This window comes from Macrobrachium nipponense, chromosome 6 (assembly GCF_015104395.2).
Source record: "Macrobrachium nipponense isolate FS-2020 chromosome 6, ASM1510439v2, whole genome shotgun sequence".
NCBI classification, from domain to species: Eukaryota; Metazoa; Arthropoda; class Malacostraca; order Decapoda; family Palaemonidae; genus Macrobrachium; species Macrobrachium nipponense.
Genome location: NC_061108.1, coordinates 51,149,629 through 51,173,557, shown reverse-complemented (window position 1 = coordinate 51,173,557; position 23,929 = coordinate 51,149,629). Strand labels below are relative to the sequence as shown.

Below are 23,929 nucleotides of genomic sequence, written 5' to 3'. Positions count from 1 at the left end.
CAGCACGATTTGAATACAATTATATATGAAATTTCATTATTGCGCTATCATATATCGCATTATTTATATATGATAATGATATTTTTTTTCATTTCTGATGGTTGCATACTAAACTTCAGCCAATGACAAAAAAAGGAGCCAAAAATGAACTCTTAATCTTGACAACTAAGTGCGCTGTGATTTTTTGAAAAAAATATTTTTTCCGCTTCCGCACTCACTTTGAAACACCTCCGGCACACGGGAGACAATTTTTTTTTTTTACCGCTTCGGCGTAAGAGGGTTAATATGGTTGAAAATAGCTGAGTTCTGTTGTCTATACCTAACTGACAGTTTATGTTGTATTAATCTCTGGGGAAGTGATTTTCCAGTAAATCCAATGTAAGATTGGTCACAGTCCAGGCATGGGATTTCGTAAAAGCCTGTCCTTGGGGGATGTTTTCTGTTGGACGTTAATCAGGGATTTGGCTAAGGTGTTTGGGTAAGTAAATGCAAAAGGGTTAGATTTTCCGAGAGTCTGGGTCACCGTCTTAATCCTGTCCAGGTGTGGAATTTTCATTTTATTGTTGGGTGTATCTCTGGTCTTGTCTTGAGGGGGTCGGTAGGAAATTACATTTGATTTGTGAATTGCTTTCTCAATTATATAGTCAGGATACCTTAAAGATGAAAGCTACTTACGAATTAGTTCAAATTCTATTTCCAGGAAATCTGGGGAACAAATTCGTAAGGCTTTTGAGAATAGGTTGTTGGCTACGCCTATCTTGATAGGAATGTCGTGATAGCTAAAGTAGTGAATGTATGAAAGTGAGAACGTTAGTTTTCTGTATATGGTTAATTTGTATTCTGTCGTGTCTCTTAATTATTAAAACATCAAGAAAAGGAATTTTGTTGTCTCTTTCCCATTCAACTTCAAATTTGATGCTGGGCACGCGTTTAATTTTGAAAGGAATTCATTAAAATTGCCCCATCTATTATCCCAGAATGTTAGAATATCATCTACATATCTCATCCACAGCAATAAATGCAATAAAACCCAAAAACATACTGTGGATGAGATATGTAGATGATATTCTAACATTTTGGGATAATAGATTGGGCAATTTTAATCAATTCCATTCAAAGTTCGACATAAGAAATGTTTGACAAACGAGGTACACTGTATATATATATATATATATATATATATATATATATATATATATATATATATATATATATATATATATATATATATATATGACTGGTAAAAGTGTTCTGTAACAACAGAATTCCATCTAATAAAGGAGCCCATAAAAACACCAAAATGTAGAGAGAAAAGTACTATATTTCAGAGACTGCTGTCTCTCTCTTCAGGTATATGAATGAGAAAAGTTTTACAGAAAAGGTGGTATTTATACCAAGAGATTCGTCCACAAGTAAGCCAATTAGGTCACCCCCGCTGATAACTTCTTTAATAATTCTTAAGCGTTGGTTGAATGAACACTGCGTCGACGATGTCTGATGTCCAATTCCCTTTTGAGATGTCATTACCTGCTTCTCTTTATTAAGGCCGATTCCATCCTTTGACTCTTGTACTGGCAGTTGCTGCTATAAATTACAGTGACATATTCCAGTTTATTCTATGGTTATGTTCATTTATATGATTGAAAATAGCCGAGTTCTGTTGTCCATACCTAACTGACCGTTTGTGTTGTATTAATCTCTGGGGAAGTGATTTACCTGTAAATCCGATGTAAGATTGGTCACAGTCCTGGCATGGGATCTCATATACCCCAGAGTCTTTGGGCGATGTCTTTTGTTGGACGTTAATCAGGGATTTGGCTAAGGTATTTGGGTAGGTAAATGCAAAAGGGTTGGATTTTCCCAAGGGTGTGAGTTACTCTCTTAATCGTCTCCAGGTGGGGAATTTTTTATTTTATTGTTGGGGTGTGTCTCTGGTCTTGTCTTTAGGGGTCGGTAGAAAAATTACGTTTGCTTTTTGAATTGCTTTCTCAATTATATGGTCAGGATACTTTAAAGATGAAAGTTGCTTGCGAATTAGTTCAAATTCTTTTTCCGTAAGGCTCTTAGGAATAGGTTGCTGGCTAGACCTATCTTGATAGTATTGTCATGATAGCTAAAGTAGTGAATATATGAAAGTGAGAACGTTGGTTTTCTGTATATGGTAAATTTGTATTCTGTCGTGTCTCTGATTATTAAAACATCAAGAAAAGGAATTTTGTTGTCTGTTTCCCATTCAACTTTAAATTTGATGCTGGGCACTAATGCGTTTAATTTTGAGAGGAATTCATTAAAATTACCCCACTTATTATCCCAAAATGTTAGTATGTCATCCACGTATCTCATCCACAGCATGTTTTTGGGTTTTATTGCATTTATTACTGTAGTTTCAAAGTATTCCATGTACAGATTGGCTAAAATAGGACTTAAAGGACTACCCATACTACACCCGAATTTTTGCTTGTAGAATGATTCCCCGAATGAAAATACGTTATTAGATGCACATAATTCAACTAACTTTATTATTTTGTCAAGTTAGTTGAATTATGTGCATCTAATAACGTATTTTCATTCGGGGAATCATTCTACAAGCAAAAATTCGGGTGTAGTATGGGTAGTCCTTTAAGTCCTATTTTAGCCAATCTGTACATGGAATACTTTGAAACTACAGTAATAAATGCAATAAAACCCAAAAACATGCTGTGGATGAGATACGTGGATGACATACTAACATTTTGGGATAATAAGTGGGGTAATTTTAATGAATTCCTCTCAAAATTAAACGCATTAGTGCCCAGCATCAAATTTAAAGTTGAATGGGAAACAGACAACAAAATTCCTTTTCTTGATGTTTTAATAATCAGAGACACGACAGAATACAAATTTACCATATACAGAAAACCAACGTTCTCACTTTCATATATTCACTACTTTAGCTATCATGACAATACTATCAAGATAGGTCTAGCCAGCAACCTATTCCTAAGAGCCTTACGAATTTGTTCCCCAGATTTCCTGGAAAAAGAATTTGAACTAATTCGCAAGCAACTTTCATCTTTAAAGTATCCTGACCATATAATTGAGAAAGCAATTCAAAAAGCAAACGTAATTTTCTACCGACCCCCTAAAGACAAGACCAGAGACACACCCAACAATAAAATAAAAATTCCCCACCTGGAGACGATTAAGAGAGTAACTCACACCCTTGGGAAATCCAACCCTTTTGCATTTACCTACCCAAATACCTTAGCCAAATCCCCTGATTAAGTCCAACAAAAGACATCGCCCAAAGACTCTGGGGTATAGAGATCCCATGCCAGGACTGTGACCAATCTTACATCGGATTTACAGGTAAATCACTTCCCCAGAGATTAATACAACACAAACGGTCAGTTAGGGATGGACAACAGAACTCGGCTATTTTCAATCATATAAATGAACATAACCATAGAATAAACTGGAATATGTCACGTGTAATTTATAGCAGCAACTGCCGGTACAAGAGTCAAAGGATGGAATCGGCCTTAATAAAAGAGAAGCAGGTAATGAACATCTCAAAAGGGAATTGGACATCAGACATCGTCGACGCAGTGTTCATTCAACCAACGCTTAAGAAGATTAAAGGAAGATTATCAGCGGGGGGTGACCTAAATTGGCTTACTTGTGGACGAATCTCTTGGTATAAATACCACCTTTTCTGTAAACTTTTCTCATTCATATACCTGAAGAGAGAGACAGCAGTCTCTGAAATATAGTACTTTTCTCTCTACATTTTGGTGTTTTTATGGGCTCCTTTTATTAGATATATATATATATATATATATATATATATATATATATATATATATATATATATATATATATATATATATATTATATATATAGATATAGATCAGCTAATGCCATTAATAGAAATTTGCCTTTAAACAAAAATCGGCAATAAAACACTAAAAACCCGCTTAACAGCATCGTTAACCAGAGATCAGCACTGCTATTAACTATACTCGTTTTTTTTCATCTGTCCACCTGCCTGTGGTCCTTGCACATGGTAACACTGCGTCCCAGGCTTTAATAGTTACACTATGTGTAAGTTTTAGGTAAATAAAAGGATATCTGGGTGTACATTTGCAACTGACAAGTGTTTTAATAATTTACTGTATGCAAATTACACCTTTAATATTCGAAATATGATATTGTTATTATTGTTGAACGTAAGCTGACTTTTTGGGGTGGCGAATGGAACATCCAGACGCAGTGTAGGGAAAATTGCTTCTCTCGCTGTTCACTACTACAAGATGTCAACTTTATTGGACCACACCAACTCTGCTACTAAGCTATGTATTACTTCATTACACATAAGTATATCAGTATATATACTTTTAATTTTTATAAAGTACTTTTTAGCTCGATACGATATGACGTAACTTGGCTTAGAATCTGTTTAATGGAATTTGCGTCTGGCTGTTCCATTTGCCACCCGGAAACGGCAGCTTACATTCAACAATAATAACAATATCCTATTTCCAATATTAACAGTATAATTCGCATATAGTAAATTATTAAAACACTTTTCAGTTGCAAATGTACACCCAGATATCCTTTTATTTACCTAAAACTTACACATAGTGTAACTATTTAAAGCCCGGAATGCAGTGTTACTATGCGCGAGGACCACAAGCAGGTGGACAGATGGAAAAAAACAGAGTATAGAGATCAGCACTGCTAACCAGATATCAGTGCTGCTAACCAGAGATCGGTGCAGAAAATCCAGTTAACAGAGTCGCTAGACTAGCATCGTAAAACAGAATAGCCGTTAACCGATGCCGCTGTTAATGGGGGGCTGCCTGTATGTAGGTATTTGTATCTTTCTATCAACCACTCTCGCTTTTAATCTATCTATCTATCTATCCATTTCTCACATTCTATGAGCATCCTTTCGTGCAGAGAGAGAGAGAGAGAGAGAGAGAGAGAGAGAGAGAGAGAGAGAGAGAGAGAGAGAGAGAGAGAGAGAGAGAGAGAGAGACTTTGCCCAGGTGTTAACCCCCTTTATGGTCAACAATATGTAAAGGTGACTAACACTTTTGCTTTCATTCCTCCCCCTAAGTTGAGACAGAAGAATATCAGAGAAAAACAATTATTGAGCTAAAATCTTAGCTAATTTTCTCTGTTTTTATCAATGAATTGAGATATACTGCTGCGTTTACATTAATATTAAGATTTGAAAATCAGTAAATCATATATTTGTCATACAAAACAAATAAACATACATATTCATAAGCATAAAAATTCCATCTTACCAATTCGCCTATTTGCGGTATTTTTGTATGAGAAATATCCACAAATTCCCGGTTTTTTTTATCAATTTCGTCATCAAATACACTTTTTTGTGATAAAACAATTAAAAAAAAACCAGGTATAAACATTTGAAGTGGGTTTTTCTTGAGTCTTAACCAACAAAATAGGCAGTTTTAAACGTACTGATAGGGGTTGTAACTATTCACGGATTCTAGCTATTCATGGGGGCGGGGCTCGTACCCATCCCCCCGGAATATAGGGGGAACACTTTATTAAGATTTGAAAATTAGTAAATTATATATCATACAAATAAGATGCATGTTACCGTATATACTTGCATATCATGCGACTTTTGAAGACCTAATTTTGGAGCTAATTTTAAGGGGGTCGCATCATACATGAGTTATAACATTACTGTATACAGGCAGTCCCTGGCTTACGATGGGTTCGGCTTACGACGTTCCGAGGTTACAAAGCTTTTCAATTATATTTCTCAGAAATTATTTCCAGGGTTATGACACGTTTCAGGGTTACGCTGCTTACAATGCTCATCTGCCAGAAGAAATATGAATCCAAAAATGTAAAATAATCAACATTTGAAGGTTTTTTGATAAAAAAATGCAATAAGAATGCAGTTTACAGTTTTCAATGCACCCAAAGCATTAAAAGTAAGGTTTTCTTGGGATTTTTGACGATATTCCGGCTTACGGCGATTTTCGGCTTACAACGCGTCTCAAGAATGAAACCCCCGTCGTAACCCGGTTACTGCCTTATATGTAATATTCACATACTAGTATCATTTGATAAAATACAAACATAATGAATATGCATCTTTTCCCTGGATCTTTTAAAAAGTTATGCTTTACTTCACTGCACCCAATAACATGTGTATTTTCATATTAGTACTATTGTTGTATTATAAAAGGGATTTTGACGGAGGAAAAATCTATTTCTGGGCAATGACCCGTGTTGCCCAGTGAAATGCATCCTTGATCCTCATTTCTAAGGTATAAATATTGCTATATATACCAGAGAAAAAAAGAGAGACGATATTGCCAGAATAACTGGCTCCCTCACCTTATAATAAAGGTGTCGGAAGTATAGTTAAAGGCCGAGTGGAAACCACTACCAGAGGTCCCTTGCCAATTAGCTTCCTTCTCCGCCAAAATCCCTCGCTATAGAGGAGCTGCACCAAAGCCCCGCTACCCGCTACTACTACATTGAGCGTCTCTGGCGTCATTCCTTTCGATAGCCTCGTTAGCGTTGCACGCATTTTTGCTTTGTGTTGTGATCTCGCTTCGTTTGGAATTCTTTCCCTGATCCAAGATGGCTCAAGCTTCTGCATCCAAGTTAAGTACTGCTTTTAAGGTTTTAGATCTCATTATAAGATCTACATCGTTTTTTGAGTCTTAGAAGTGAGGTAGCGAGAGCATCATTGTTCTCGCGCCACCTTCTCCTACTCTCCGACCGCATGGCGGTCTCTCATGCTCCTTTTGGTCTCCTATACCATATAGACATACGATGTTACGCAGTATTTTACCTTATCAATTATAGAAATGAGGATCAAGGATGCATTTCACGGAGCGACAAGGGCTGAGCCCAGAAAATACAAAAATAGCAATCAATGTTCTGGTTTGGAAATCAGCTGAGGGCAATTGCAAGGTAAGTTCATTTTTCTTTATTGAAGTCAAATCAGAGCGATTTTCTTGCTTCTAGTTAGCATAAATGAATATCTAGATACTCTTGATATGGGACAAGGTTATTTTATATTATACAAAGTCTTTTCAAGTTAAAATATCACTCGAATTCATATCATTGTGAACGAATTTTAGTTATTTTTTTCATTAGTAGATGGTGCCGAGGGCATGTTCTTCGTGTAATAAAATCAAGAGATTGCATTTGATATTTTCACTTGATTTCATCAGAATACTACAAGCTTTACATATTTATCTTTTATCGGAGTGAACACAGTAAAATGTGCTCTTTCATGCCAAATAGTTTTGCTTAAAAAACATTTCTCTCAAATTTTGTTTACGGTAGAGTTTGATGTTGCTATACCGAAGTTTCCATGCTGCCGATGCACGATAATAGTCATTAGCAGATGAAAATTCTTTCCTCAGCTTCAGCTACACCTAGCAGCTTAAATTTAATAGTATGTATATGCCCTTGGCAATCTTTTCTCCATAGAGAACAAGGATATAGTAATGTAACAATATATCAGCCCTATTCTTTTTAACGTCATTTGTAACATAACTATGGTTATTTTCCACTATCATACGATGGTTGAAATACAAGCAAGCCACTGTAGTTATCGGATTCGGTTGTTCATAGCAAATCAGCTGTTTCTGGCTGTATGCATTTACACAACAAGTATAACATTACTGATGATACTTTTAGCTTTCTCTTTTACTCTTTTTAACTTAACTAGACGATGGGATAGATAAAAAGATGAAGGAAAAGGGGTTAGCCTAACTAGAAAATGGGATAGATAAACAGGAGGAAAAGAAGTTAGCCTATTGTAATTTGGTATCAAAAATTGAACTCACATGTTAAAGGAGATACACGATCAAATCATTGTTTTAGGGTGAAAATTTGGGGGTCACATGATATGCGAGATCACATGTTACATGAGTATATACAATACATATGCATAAAAATTCTCACTTTTCTCAGAGAGAGAGAGAGAGAGAGAGAGAGAGAGAGAGAGAGAGAGAGAGAGAGAGAGAGAGAGAGAGAGAGAGAGAGAGAGAGAGAGAGCAAAAATAGACTACTGACAGTAAATACAAAGCATCCAGTAACAAGCTTTGTCATTAACCCTCTTACGCCGAAGCGGTAAAAAAAAATTGTCTCCCGTGTGCCGGAGGTGTTTCGGAGTGAGCGCGGAAGCGGAAAAAATATTTTTTTCAAAAAATCATAGCGCACTTAGTTTTCAAGATTAAGAGTTCATTTTTGGCTCCTTTTTTTGGTCACTGGTTGAAGTTTAGTATGCAACCATCAGAAATGAAAAAAATTATCATTATCATATATAAATAATGCGATATATGATAGCGCAATAATGAAATTTCATATATAATTGTATTCAAATCGCGCTGTGCGCAAAACAATTAAAGGTAACAAGTTACTTTTTTTTTCGTTGTAATGTACACTAAATTGCAATCATTTTGGTATATAACACATTGTAAAACGATAAAAGCAACACAGAGAAAATATTATCACAAAATAATGCATGAATTCGTAACGCGCGGACGTAAACAAATATTTTTTTCAAAAATTCACCATAAATCTAAATATTGTCCTAGAGACTTCCAATTTCTTTCAAAATGAAGACAAATGATTGAATATTACTATACTGTAAGAGTATTAGCTTACAATTGCAGTTTTCGACCATATCTGACGAGTTAAAGTTGACCAAATGTCCAATTTTTTTATATATATATTTTTTATATACAATTATTTTGGAAATAAGAAAAGCTACAACCTTCAAATATTTTTCGTTTTATTCTACATGAAATTGTGCACATTTTCATATATAAAACTCTATGAAATGCCTAATATGAAACGGAGCAAATATTCCAAGAATGGGACGTACGCATTTCGGAGATTTGTGGCGGAGAATCCTCGCGCGGAGGGAAGGAAAGATTTTTTTTTAATTTCACCATAAATCTAAATATTTTACTAGAGACTTCGAATTTGTTTCAAGATGAAGATAAATGACTGAATATTACTAGATTGTAAGAGTTTTAGCTTACAATTGCGTTTTTCGACCATTTCGGTAGAGTCAAAATTGACCGAACGTGGTTTTTTTTCTATTTATCGTGATTTATATGCAAATATTTCAAAAATGAGAAAAGCTACAACCTTCAATTATTGTTAATTGTATTCTACATGAAATTGCGCATATTTTCATATATAAAACTTTATATAAAGGCTAATTTAAAATGGTGCAAACATTACCACAATCGCACGTATGATTTTTTCGGAAGAGTTACCGTGCGGACGTAAAGAAAATTTTATTTTTTTCATAAATTCACCATAAATCGAAATATTGTGCTAGAGACTTCCAATTTGTTGCAAAATGAAGGTAAATGCTTGAATATTACTAGAATATAAGCGTTTTAGCTTACAATTGCGTTTTTCGACCATTTCGGTAGAGTCAAAGTTGACCAAAGGTTGAAATTTTGGCAATTATCGTTATTTATATGAAAATATCTCAAAACCGATAAAAGCTACAACCATGGGTTGTTTTTAGTTGTATTGTGCATGAAATTGCACACATTTCCATATATAAAACTTTATATAACGGCTAATTTTAAAATTATGCAAACATCACCACTATCGCATGTATGATTTTTTTCGGAAGAGTTACCGCGCGGACGTAAAGAAAAAGTTTTTTCATAAATTCACCATAAATCGAAATATTGTGCTAGAGACTTCCAATTAGTTGCAAAATGAAGGTAAATGATTGAATATTGCTAAAATATAAGAGTTTTAGCTTACAATTGCGTTTTTCGACCATTTCGGTAGTCAAAATTGACCGAAGGTTGAAATTTTGGCAATTATCGTTATTTATATGAAAATATCTCAAAACTGATAAAAGCTACAATCATGAGTATTTTATTGTTGTATTCTACATAAAAATGCGCACATTTTCATATATAATACTTCATGTAACGGCTAATTTACAATGGTAGAAAAATTATGTCAAAGTGACGAAATAATTTCAGAGATGTGTCACAGATACTTTTTAGTGCGGCAAGAAAGAAATTCGCGCTTGCGCGCCTGCGTAACGATTGTAAACAAAACAACACCTTGATCCGTGAACTCCCAGCATCCCCCAAGGCGCGTGATTCAAAAGTTTTAGGCTGGTAGGCCTATAAGTATTTTTCCGCAAATTTAAAAAAAAACTTTTGTAAGTCGACGTAAAATACGTCCAGTCGGCACACGGGAGACAAAAAATGTCAACATAAAATACGTCCAGTCGGCACACGGGAGACAAAAAGTCGACGTAAAATACGTCCAGTCGGCGTAAGAGGGTTAACTTCCAACCCCTTTAACCAATAGTATGTTGTCATGGAGAGAGAGAGAGAGAGAGAGAGAGAGAGAGAGAGAGAGAGAGAGAGAGAGAGAGAGAGAGAGAGAATGAAAAAAAAAATTTTTGTATACAGTAAATATTACTATGACAACAGATCAATATTGATGGATTTTACTTTAACATTTGACTAACATTATTTATTGATATTTTGCTGTTTACATTAATATTGTCTAAAAATTAGTAAATATAATTTTTTTATTATAACAAATTTAGTCAAGAAAATAAAATAAAAACATTAATTGTTGAATATTGCTCTACAAAAACATACGAATTACTTAATTTTTCCGTAATATATTTGGAGATACATACATATCACAGAAAAAACTATAAATGCTGAACCGCAATCTAGCGGGGGTTCACTGTGGTTATATTGGCTTTCAATTTTCCACCCCTCATCTCCTGAATATGGGGACCTTTGAGAGGAAAAGAAATAATTTGAAGGATTATTAGGAAAACACGCAGAGCAGGAAGAGAGCTAGAATTTAACAGATACTGAAAATAGTATGAGAAACTCTTACTCCTATCCTCACTTCATGTCTTAGTTTAAAGAATCCTTTTTTTTTTCTTTTAATATTCCTTTCTGCACCTCTCATCTCCTAGTACATAGTATAAATATGTGCACATTCATTCTTATCTGGCCAATCAAGACACTGATCACAGTGATCATTAACCCTTTAACGCCGATTGGACGTATTAAACGTCGATATAAATTGTCTGTTGGGTGGCGATTGGACGTATATACGTCAATATAAAAGTTTTTTTTTTTAAATTCGCGTAAAAATAATTATAGGCCTACTAGGCGAAAACTTTTGAATCAAGCGCCTTGGGGGATGCTAGGAGCTCATGGATCAAGGCGCTGTTTTGTTTACAATCGTTACCCAGTGGCGCAAGCGCGAATTTCTTTCTCCTCGCACTAAAAAGCATCAGCGACACATCTCAGAAATTATTTTGTCACTTTGACATAATTTTTGCACCAATTCATATTAGCCGTTACATGGAGTATTATATATGAAAATGTATGCATTTCATGTAGAATACAACAAAAAACAACTCATGGTTGTAGCTTTTATCAGTTTTGAAATATTTTCATATAAATAACGGTAAGTGCCAAAATTTCAACCTTCGGTCAAATTTGACTCAACCGAAATGGTAAAAAAACGCAATTGTAAGCTAAAACTATTACATTCTAGTAATATTCAAATATTTACCTTTATATTGCAACAAATTGGAAGTCTCTAACACAATATTTCGATTTATGGTGAATTTATGAAATAAACTTTTTCCTTACGTCCGCACAGTAACTCTTCCGAAAAAATCAGAAATTTTTTCATCCGATTGTCGTAATGTTTGCACCATTTAAAATTAGCCATTACATAAAGTTTTATATATGAAAATGTGCGCAATTTCATGTAGAATACAACAAAAAAACAACCCATGGTTGTAGCTTTTATCAGTTTTGAAATTTTTCATATTAAATAACGATAAATAGAAAAAATTTGTCCTTCGGTCAACTTTAACTCAACCGAAATGGTCGAAAACTGCAATTGTAAGCTACGACACTTAGTCTAGTAATATTCAATCAATTACCTTCATTTTGCAACAAACGGGAAGTCTCTAGCACAATATTTCGATTTATGGTGAATTTTTGAAAACATCTTTTTTTTATGTCCGCACGTTACGAATTCATGCATCATTTTGTGATAATATTTTCTCTGTGTTGCCTTGATCGTTTTACAATATGTTATATACCAAATTGATCGCAATTTAGTGTACAATACAACGAAAAAAAATTAACTCGTTAGGTTCAACCGTTTCATCTACTACGTAGCAGTGTGCCTCGGCCACTCCGTAGCAGCATTGATATCATACGCACGCGGTATTCGTTCGTTCTAACGATTTCGTTTATTAACGTAAATTTGTTAGTGATTTCGTTGTAGTATACGTACTATATTGTGTTGTGTGAGAACTTTACTTCTTACTTATACGTAAATTACGTACAGTATATACGTAGTCATGGGTCCCAAGAAAGTTGGAATTCACGGAAAGAAGAGGATGCTCTCTTTCGAAACGAAGATGGAGATTATCAAGAAGTATGAAGCTGGTATGCGATTGAGTGTGATCGCTAAGGAATACGACCGAAATCCGTCGACAATAGGCACCATCCTTAAGCAGAAGGACGCCATCAAAGCAGCTACACCTTCCAAGGGCGTCACTATTTTGTCCAGCAAGAGGACCCACGTGCACGATGAGATGGAAAGGCTTCTTCTTGTCTGGATAAAAGACAAAGAAATCGCTGGCGATACGATAATGGAGACGGCAATCTCCCACAAGGCCAGCGCTATTTTTGGCGACTTGATTGCCCAGGCCGAAGACGACGGAGTAGAAGGGACATCAACGCCAACCCCAGGCTTCAAGGCTTCGCATGGGTGGTTCGAGAAATTCCGTAAACGGACTGGCATCCATTTGGTGGTGCATCATGGGGAGGCGGCCAGCTCGGACACGAAAGCAGCCAAAGCCTTTGAAAAGACGTTCGACGAGATGATGACCAAGGAAGGCTACAGTTCTCAGCAAGTCTTCAACTGTGATGAGACTGGCCTTTTTTGGAAAAAAATGCCTCGTCGGATGTACATCACGGAGGAAGAGAAGAAGCTACCCGGGCATAAGCCTATGAAAGACAGGCTTATGCTCGCACTTTGTTCCAACGCCAGTGGGGATTGCAAGGTGAAGCCCCTACTGGTCTATCATTCTGAGACTCCTCGAGCCTTCAAGGCCCACAAAGTGCTTAAGGAGAAGCTTCCAGTGATGTGGAGGGCTAATGCAAAAGCCTGGGTAACAAGGCTTTTGTTCACGGAGTGGGTAAATCTGTGTTTCGGCCCGACAGTGAAGAAATTCTTGGATGAGAAGCACCTCCCTCTGAAATGCCTGCTGGTGTTGGACAATGCCCCTGCTCACCCTCCTGGCCTCGAGGAAGATATCCTAGCGGAGTATTCCTTCATCAAGGTTCTTTATCTTCCGCCTAACACCACCCTTCTCCTCCAGCCCATGGACCAGCAAGTGATATCGAACTTTAAGAAGCTGTATACGAAACATCTTTTCAAGAGATGTTTCGACATCACCGATACCACAAACCTCACCTTGCGTGAATTTTGGAAGGAGCATTTCAATGTTGTGATATGCATCCAACTCATTGACCAAGCTTGGCAGGAGGTTTTGAGGCGAAATGATATTGTTAAGATACAATAAAGTTTGTTCATACTTACCTGGCAGATATATATATATAGCTGTATTCTATGAAGTCCGACAGAATTTCTAAAAACTTACGACACACGTAGTGGGAGTTAGGTGGTTAGTACCCATTCCCGCCACTGGGAGGCGGGTATCAGGAACCATTCCCATTTTCTATCAGATTTTCTATCCCCACTGTCTCCTGAGGGGAGGTGGGTGGGTACTTTAAATATATATATCTGCCAAGTAAGTATGAACAAACTTTATTGTATCTTAACAATATCATTTTGTTCATGAAACTTAACTGTCAGATATATGTATAGCTGAATCCCACCTTTGGCGGTGGGAGACACAGAATAGGATTTTAGGAAACATATACATGTAGATGATTGACATCTTGGTTCCTTACCTGTTAGCATAGCTGACTTAGTGATTACTGTCACCCAAGCCTGCTTCTGCTTTACTAGAGTTGCCAGCAAGGTAGTGACCTGTGTAGCTGGTGCGCTCTAGATGATCTGTCAACGGGGACGTGACCACAATGTGACTAAACCATGACCATACTTATGAGGGCAACGAAGCAAAACCACCACCTAAACTAGCCTAACAAAATAACTCCCACATATAAAGGCTAACGGAAGGGAAGTCCGCATTAAGCGGCCGACCCTACAACCCAAAAAACAATGCAAATATTAAAAACTCACCTACCCTTTTCTATGGGAAAGGATGAGTGCTACTTCCTGCCCCCAAAATAGTGTCTGCGACGACGTATGGCCCTAGTGAGTAACAGTTCTCGTACGTCGTTCTCACCTCCCGCAGGTAGTGCGAGGCGAACACCGAGTTACTCTGCCAAAAGGTGGCACTCAATATGTCGTTGAGAGCCATGTTTTTCTGGAAAGCTACCGAGGTCGAAATAGCCCTCACCTCGTGGGCAGCCTCCCCAGGGAAACAAACTTCTCCAGTGAGGAAATGGTCCCCAGCAGACTCATCCATTCCCTCACCGAGCATGAATCCTTTCCTAGAAAGGCTGATACTTTCTCTAAGCCTTGTTGCTGACGTTCCTGGGACGGAAAAGCTCGAAAAGCCACTGAATCCATCTGAATCCCCAGATACACGATGGACTGTGTTGGGGTCAGATGTGACTTTTTGAAGTTTACCAGAAGTCCCAGGGACGTAGCTAAGGTCAAAGTCGTTTGCAGGTCCTCCAGGCACCGGGTTTGCGAAGAGGCTCGTATGAGCCAGTCGTCCAGATAGAGATATTCTGATGTTGTTGAGATGGAGCCACCTCGCCACATTCTTCACTAAGATGGTGAACACAAACGGGGCCGTGCTCAGTCCGAAACAAAGAGCCCTGAACTGAAATACCTTCCCTTTCAGGACGAACCGAAGGTACTTCATTGATTGGGGATGTATCAGGACGTGAAAATAAGCGTCCTGAAGGTCGAGTGATACCATACAATCTCCAGGTCTTAAGGCCCCAAGGACTGACTGAGGTGTCTCAATCTTGAACCTCTGCTTCTCCACATACAGGTTCAGGTTCAGACGACTTACATCCAATACTGGCCGCCAACCTTCATACTGTTTTGGGACCAGGAACAAGCTGTTGTAAAAGCCTGGTGATTCCAGGTCTAAAACCTGTTCCAATGCTCCCTTCTCGAACATCTGCTCGAGCAGATTGAAAAGTATTCGTCGCTTCTCCTGACGATACGAGGGAGACATGTCCCTGGGAGTCGTACACAGTGGGGACAGCTTCACGAAAGGGATCTTGTATCCTTTCTCTGGGATGATGAGAGACCAGATGTCCGCCTCTCTCTCTCTCTCCAGGCTTCCACGAAAAAACGTAGCCTGGCTCCTACCAGCGACTGAAGGACAGATTTCTCATTTCTTGCCCCTGGACTTAGCAGGGGCTCTTCCTCTGGGAAGGCTTCTTCCTCGGGAGGAAGATCTAGCAGATGTTCCACCACGAAAGGGCTTCTGTCTTTTAATAGACTGATTTCCTGAAGACATCGAAGGGCCAGCAGGACGTCGTGACGATTGGGCCAGAAGATCTTGAGTGGCCTTTTCTTGCAAACTGACAGCAAGATCCTTTACCATAGCCTGGGGGAAGAGATGGCTCGAAAAGGGAGCAAACAACAGTTCTGCCTTCTGCAAGGGAGAGACAGACTTAGCTGTGAAATTGCAAAACAGCGCTCTCTTCTTCAACACCCCTGTGCAGAAATGAGAGGCTAGCTCCTCCAAGCCATCTCTGACGGCCTTGTCCATGCATGCCAATACACTGGACAGCTCCCCCTGGCTAACAGAATCCGGTTTACGAGACTGGTTGTCAAGCACGCCCAAACACCAGTCTAAGAAGTTGAACACCTCTAAAGAATGGAAGAGGCCCTTCAGATGGTGATCAAGTTCTGAAGTCGTCCATGTCACTTTTGCCGAAGCAAGGAGTGACCTTCTTGGTGCATCCAAGATGCTGGCAAAATCCCCTTGGGCAGAAGCAGGAACCTTCAGACCCACGTCTTCACCTGTTTCATACCACATCCCTGCCTTACCGCTAAGTCTAGACGGAGGCAGGGCAAAGGTTTTCCTCCCTTGCGCTTTCCTTGACTCCATCCAATCGTTGACTTTACGGAAAGCTCTCTTGGTAGACAGGGATGTCTTCATCTTGACGAAGCCAGAGGTCTTGCTGGCTTTCGAAGACGAAAATTGCGAGGGAGGAGAAGGAGGAGCAGAGGGTTGAAAGGTATCGCCGAACGAGTCACGGAGAAGGTGAGCCAGGACTTGATAATCCGACGAAGCAGACGTAGAAGGTTGCTCTTCATCAACATCATCCGAAGAGCAGCTTAACTCCCCTTCTTCCTTAGTATACTGCACCACGAAGGAAGGGGCAAAAGACCTTTAGGTCCGAGTCTCATTGAAGAATGGTGTCGAGACGATGAAGGCAAAGCACTAGAGGTAGTATCCATCATTCCAGCAGGATCAGGAACCAAAGCGACCACTTCCTAAAGCGAAGACAAACGCGGTGTTGCTTGAGGAAGAGAAGCGTCACGAACGGCATCGGGATCCGAGCGACGACGAACGTCCATGTCAGCATCCATCCGAGCGTCCTTACGAGCGTCCAGCGAAGCATCCCCACGAGCGTCCTTACGAGCGTCCAGCGAAGCGTCCCGTCTCGCGTCCTGACGAGCGACAAAACAAACGTCACGTCGGGCGTCCAAACGAGAAGTCTGAGGCGCAGCAGAATGACAAGAAGCACGCTCCTTACTGCCCGAAGCAGCTAGCACTGAAGCATGTCCAACAGGGGCAACGTCCTCATCAGCAGAAGCGTCAAGATCTGAATACCGAGCGTCACGCAGAGAAGAGAGGGGAGCGTCCAAAGGGGCAGGAAAATAATCCTTTCCCCGAAAGCGACTACGTTGCTCTCTCTCTGAGGGAGAACGTGCCAGAATACGTTCGCCGTCACCTCTAGAAGTACACTGGGGAGCAGAACGAAATCTAGAGGGCGACAACACAGGAGAAGGAGACGAACGAGGCGAAGGCGAGGGAGACTGTCTGGTCCTCTTAATCGGCAGTCTGTCATCCTTCCTACGTCGTGGTACTGCCTCCTTCTGCTCAAGCAAAGCAGCAAGCTGTTGCTGCATAGCGCGGATGATCTCGGTCTGAGAAGGCTCCTTCCTAGGAGAAGAGCTGTGCCTGTGAGAAGACGAGGGGCGAGGGGACGCCTTCCTCCTTCTCACAGGAACTGCCCTGGATCTAGAGCGACTGGGGCGCTCGAAGGCATCATCGTCGGATGACGTCTTAGTCCTCTTCTGTGGCGGAAAAGCGGCGAAGCTCTCCGGCGAAGACCGCAAATCAGAAAGAACATGACGTGAAGCATCCTGCTCTCGGAAGCCCCTCTTCAAAGGCCGCGAATCTGAACAAGATTCCCACCCCTTGCGCGGGGAGGACGCGTCGGAAGACGAAAAACAATCCTTGAGTAGACGTGCACGAGCACGCTCCTTAGCAGCCTGGGAAGCGTCTACAGGTACTGCTGAAGGGACGTCAGATCGGTGGGGGATCCCCGTTACCCTCCTTCGGCCTTCGACATGCCCTCTCCCTGAGTCCTGGGAGTCCGGCAGAGGTCCCAGCCTAGAGGCGCTATAGGGCCGATCTGATGCCCCCTCCACTTCACTAGGGGCACTATCACTGCACTTCACTTCACTATGCCTATTTTCTAAGGCGAGCACTTTGGATTTGAGATTCCATAACGAATCCAAAATAACAGAAAGGGCATTACCCTCCGCAGACACCACTTGAGGGCCCGAAGGCAACACTACGGAGTTAGGAGTTGCAAACTCTACAGGAGGGTTAGAGGGAGAAACATTACTGCCCTGTCTACTATCTGACTTGCTCCTGGAGGAAGACCTCCTGATCCTATCACGCTCCAACTTTCGAACGTAGGATTCATACGCCTTCCATTGGGAATCAGTCAAACTTTCACACTCTTTGCAGCGATAATCATATGCACACATTTGTCCCCTGCAACTCTTACATACTGTGTGAGGGTCCACCGAAGCCTTCGATAGCCTCACCTTACATTCATCCTTACCACACACCCTGGCGCTAGCCAAACTAGACCCAGACATCTTATTAAAGGAAAAAACCAAGCCAAAATCCAAATCAATCCACAATCAACGTGTGCCTAGCTACCGATCCAAAGTCAAAAAACCAAAAGTCAATAGGATACTCAAATAGCCAAGAAGTTTTCCAAAATCCTGAGACGGAGGTACTGGAAACAGGTGTTTACAGTACCGGCGACAGAGAAAATCTGATAGAAAATGGGAATGGTTTCTGATACCCGCCTCCCAGCGGCGGGAATGGGTACTAACCACCTAACTCCCACTACGTGTGTCGTAAGTTTTTAGAAATTCTGTCGGACTTCAGAGAATACATTTATATATATATCTGACAGGTAAGTTTCATGAACAAACCTTGAATTCCTCGTGGAGGAAACTGGCCTGATGCCGCATCCGGCCGAGACTTCGAGGGATTCGACGTGAGCAAAGCTGGTGCTGCAGAGTCAGAAACAGTTGACGATCCTGAAACTGTTTTGCAACCAGATCTTGACAAGATCGTTGCACTCGGCAAGTCCATGGGGCTGGTCGTCGACGAGGACGACATCAACGATCTTCTCGAGGAGCACCAAGAGGAGCTTATGACGGATGACCTGAAGGAGTTGAAGGCCATGCAACTTAACGTCGTTCAAGAGGAGTTCTCTAGCAGCGGCGAGGAAGAGGAGGACGACCCTATGACAACGGCAGAAATTATGGATGTTCTAGCTGCTTTTCATAAAGTGCAATCATTTGTAGAAAAAAAGACACCCCGAAAAGGCTTACACAGGTCATATGCTTGCGCAGTTCGATGAGGCTTGCCCGAGTCGTTTCAGGAACACTGTGAAAAGTAGGCAGAAGCAATCTTCCTTGGATAGTTATTTTTTAAAGAGGCCTTTAGTATTAGCAGGAGTAAGCAAAAAGGAAGAACCAAGTGATACTAAAAAACAGAAAGTTGAAAGTGGTGATGAAGTTGAAATTTTGTATAAAAAAAAAAAAGTGCGTAAAGTATAAAAAAGTAAAAAAAAAATTTGAAAATCAAAAAGAGACAAAAAAAATTTTAATTTTAGTTTTTTGTGAAGTTAAGCATTACAGTTTTGTTAATGTGTTTTGTAAAGTTTAGTTAATGTATGTTTTCCTTGCATTTTTTTATGTTTCGTAAAGTTAAGTGTACGTACGTACCTGCCGTTTGTCCTCCTCCTCTGTCGCCACTTTCGGAGATAGCCTCACTCGAAAGGTAAGCTTCCACATTTTAATACAAACGTACAGTATTTCTTGTATACCATGTACACTAATACACTTTATTTACAGGTAATTAGCAGTACGTAATAAGTTAGGTATTGAATGGTACAGATTGTTGTAGTATTTCATTGTTTATAGGTCAATTTAGCTTCATTATAAAATTTACTGGGGTGTTTTTGGAGGGCTTGGAATGGATTAGCCATTTTACATGCAAAATGCGGTCCAAGATACGAAAAACTCATGATACGAAGGCTGCCTCGGAACAGATTAATTTCGTATCTCGAGGTATCATTGTATTTATTTATGATGATATTTTTTTCATTTCTGATGGTTGCATACTAAACTTCAGGCAATGACAAAAAAAGGAGCCAAAAATGAACTCTTAATCTTGAAAACTAAGCGTGCTGTGATTTAAAAAAAAAAAAACATTTTTTTCCGCTTCGGCGCTCACTCGCGAACGCTGGCGGCATACGGGAGACGATTTTTAAAATACCACTTCGGGGTTTAAGGGTTAATAGAACAATCCTGTTTATACATTTAACACATATTTCATGATTAATCTACATTTAACACATATTTCGTGACCATTGTAAACTGAAGAGCAAAGACAGGTATTACACCTCTTACCTTACAGACACAATATAATTTGTCTCTATCCTCTTTGGATGACATCTTAACTAATGACAAAAACTATAAAAACCGAAACCCAAAAATTCAAAAAATTATTCGGTCAGCAACCAAAATTAAACCACACTCTTAATACGTTCTCACAGGACCACGGCATATAAAAAGTGAACAATAAACAATAGACATTTGAACAATCCAAAAGGGATGGGTTAATGGACGGTACAAACTAAACAATCCTATTAATTTCTTAGTTTTCACACATTCTATCACCCTCCTGTCTGACTTGGGGAATGCAGCTATCAAAATACATAGGATTCACTTTTAAAACCTTATCAGTTCCTTGTTAACATGGGAGCTAGAAGGACCTAGAATACAGTGAATTACATCTGAATGTTGATAAGTCACTATTAAATCACTTATCATCCAAACTAAAAAACTTAGGTGAATAGAAGTAAAAGTGTTCATAGTTACCTATGAGTATAGATGGGGGATGGCACAGAGCTACTGCTCCTCTTCTTTTGTCTATGTAATATGTAAGCCTGCAGTGCTTGGGACATTCAAAGACCATTAATGTTCCAATACTTTTGTAATTAGGTTTTGATAAAACATATTAACTTTACAGAAAGCAATCAGAGGAAAGCTCTCCAAGTTTACAAGCATTCATCAAAAACGTGATGAACAACAGAGAAGTAATCCTAAGGCCTAGGAATCTATATGGGCTAATTTTATCATATGAAAATGAAAATGTGTCAAATACAAAAGGTCTTCAGACTACTACCATTTACCAAGGGAATCAAGAAGAAAACTGTACATCAGTGTGGTCGTAAGAAGACTCCCTCTGATAAATGGAAAATTTTCTACATTTGAGTCATGATTTTGTCACCTATACTAGGAAGTCAGTGCTTGTTTCATTCAATCTTATTGGGTATTAAACTGAAAATACATGATTTTTATGTTCTTTCAACTTGCGCACAACTTACTTAATTAGCAATTTAATCTTTAAATAAATAGTTTGTTAAGTTACTTCACAGTACTTGTATACCTTTGTCTTTTAGTCTCTGATATTCCTCAGCATCATCATCATCATCCTCATCATCAGTCCACGTGGCATTATCTTTTGGCATCAAGAAGTGACACTGGTAAGAGTTATGTGCAACAAACATGTACCTGAAAAACCAGACAATAACAGTGATTCTGAATATGAAAAATATGCCTAAAGCATATTTTGACAAATATGCTTAAATTGTAAAACTGCAATACAATACCTTTAACCAAGAAAATTCTGGCCTATAATCAAACTAACCCACCTCAGGTAGACCTGGGTCTGAGAGATCCCCCCAAGTAAAGCTTCTAGTTCAGTAACTTTTAAATACCTGGGAGACCTGGTCTTCCCAGTAGCTTCCGAACTTTGAGTGTTCATGCAGGGGATGAGGGAGTTACTTCAAGGTCTCTCTCTCCATTTTGTCAGTACAGTTTTCCCCCTATATTCGCAGGGGATGCGTACCAGAACCCCGGCAAACAGCTAGAATCTGCAAATAGCTGAAACGACTATAAAAACGCTTAAAACTGCCTACATATTTTGTTAGTTAAACTGAAGAAAAACCCACTAAAAAAAGTGTATACCTGTTTTTTTCCATGGATTTATCACAAAAAGTGCCCTTTATGATGAAATTGATTAAAACAAATAGAAATTTGTGGATATTTCTCATAGAAACTACCACGAATAGGCAAATTTCCCATGAATAAAAGAGGTATATATTCCAGAGAGAAATCCGCGAATATGTGAGTCCGCAAATCCGGAGTGTGTGAATACGGGGGTTCACTGTACATGGGTTTATGGGTCTGTGAGACCATAGTCTACCTGATATGGGTGCTAGTTGGATCTGTTTGACCCACGTCTACCTGAAGTGTATGTGAGTATTTGTGGATACTCATCATTATTACAATACAGTCGACTCCCCGTATTTGCATTCTCAAGTATTCACAGATTTTTCTATGCACCATATCTACAAATTATTCACAGGATATTAGCATATTTGAAGTATATTTCTATGAGAAATATTCAGAGATTACTGTATTTTCACATGAATTTCATGATTAAATGTACTTTTTGTGATGAAACTATACTAAAAAAAAAACAGGTATACGCATTTTTGTGGGTTTTTCTTGTTTGAACTAACAAAACAGGCAGTTCTTAGCATTTTTATAGGGGTCATAAGTATTCGTGGATTCTAGATATTTGCAGGAATGCATCCCCGCGAATACGGGTCCACTATTGTTTTCATTCCAAATACAGGCAGCCTGCGGTTACCGTCAGCATCAGTTGGCAGCGTTTCAGTTTTACAGTGCTTGTTACATATATTCATAACTGGATTTTACGTTCCGTAGGTTTATAGCGCCATTGTCTGTTTATCGGTTTCTTAGGCTAGGTGCTTTATCTAGTAATACTGTATTGAATCTTGTATTACTATTTGTTATAAAATACAAACAAACCGATCATGTTTTGGTTTGGAAAAATCAGCTGAGGGCAGAGGTAGGATATTTCGCCATATTTAACTCAATTCAGAGCGATTTTCTTGCTTCTATTTAGCAGAAATTAATCTTTAGAAACTCTATTCATATGTGAAAAGGTTATTTTTCTTTATATGAAGAGTTTTTAAGTTGAAAATTGATGTAAATAAGTGAACTAGACTTGGTTATTTTTTTCATTAATAGACGGTGCTGTTGTCTAGTTATCGGTATATATTTTGGTACTTGCCGAAGCACCAAGAGACCCTCCTAAAATACAAACATAATGAATATGCACCTATTCCTTGGCTCTTTTAAAATGTTATACTTTACTTCACTGTATCCAATAATAGTGTATGTAGTCTCATATTACTACATATACAGATAGTTGTCGACCGACGACCACAATTGGTTACAACCAACTGGTCGTAAATCGATTTGGACATTAGTCAGCCCATGTTAATTTACAGTAAGAATATCATACTAGCCTAGCCTACACTACACAACATACTTTATACATATATGGCAAAGTAATTATTAATTTCAGCTAAATCTCTAGGTTCAATGCACATTGGCTTATGATAATTCGGTACAAGGAGAAATTGATTAACATTTAACAAGTTAGCCTTGTGTATACAATGAAGGGATTTTGACAAAGGAAAAATCTATTTCTGGGGAGAGACCTGTGTTGCCCGGTGAAAAGGATCCTGCTTTCCACTTTTCTAGAATAAATAGGTTCTAAATATACCAGAGAAAAAAGCTAGCATGGTATGCTGAGGTTAGTACCCTCGCACGAGCACCCTAAGGGCGTCGGGTATACGTAAAGTAAAAGGCGAGTGGAAGCCACTATTCACAGGTCTCCTGCCAATTAGAGGTTTCCTTTCCAAAATCCCTTCTCATGGGGAGAGCCAACCCAACGGCTACTACTTCCCCCTCTCTCTCACTACTACTACTACTACTACCCGACCCGAGCGCCATCTGCAATCCTGAATTTTTTAGACATTTTGGCTCGGATTGGTGTAAGGGTAAGGAAGTCAATTAGAAGGGCTGGGTTCACCAGACGACACAGGTCTCTCCCCAGAAATAGATTTTTCCTTCGTCAAAATCCTTTTTCTGGGTCGACCTGTGTTCGCCGGTGAAAAGTTACCAGAGAATGCCCATCCAAGCCTACTAGATACCAAGTAATCTTATAAGGAGGAATTAATGAAATCTGAGGTTCATTTTAGCTTAAATTTACTAACTTAACATATTACAATATATCTAATTAAACTTAAGCTTACTTAATTACTACTTATGCTGACTTAAACTTATGGCTTAGAATTAGTAATTACTTAAATCTAACAAAAAACTGACAGGGTATCCTGTA

At 39.0% G+C, this 23,929-nt stretch overlaps 1 protein-coding gene across 1 annotated transcript in view; it reads right to left on the bottom strand.

The window, feature by feature from the left end:
- The window catches only part of LOC135216777 (uncharacterized), a 323,230-nt gene that overhangs the window by 190,356 nt on the left and 108,945 nt on the right, over nt 1–23,929 (bottom strand). The window contains exon 4 of the mRNA XM_064252261.1: nt 21,098–21,222. Coding sequence (XP_064108331.1) covers nt 21,098–21,222 — 125 coding nt within the window. The remainder of the gene's footprint in view (nt 1–21,097; nt 21,223–23,929) is intronic.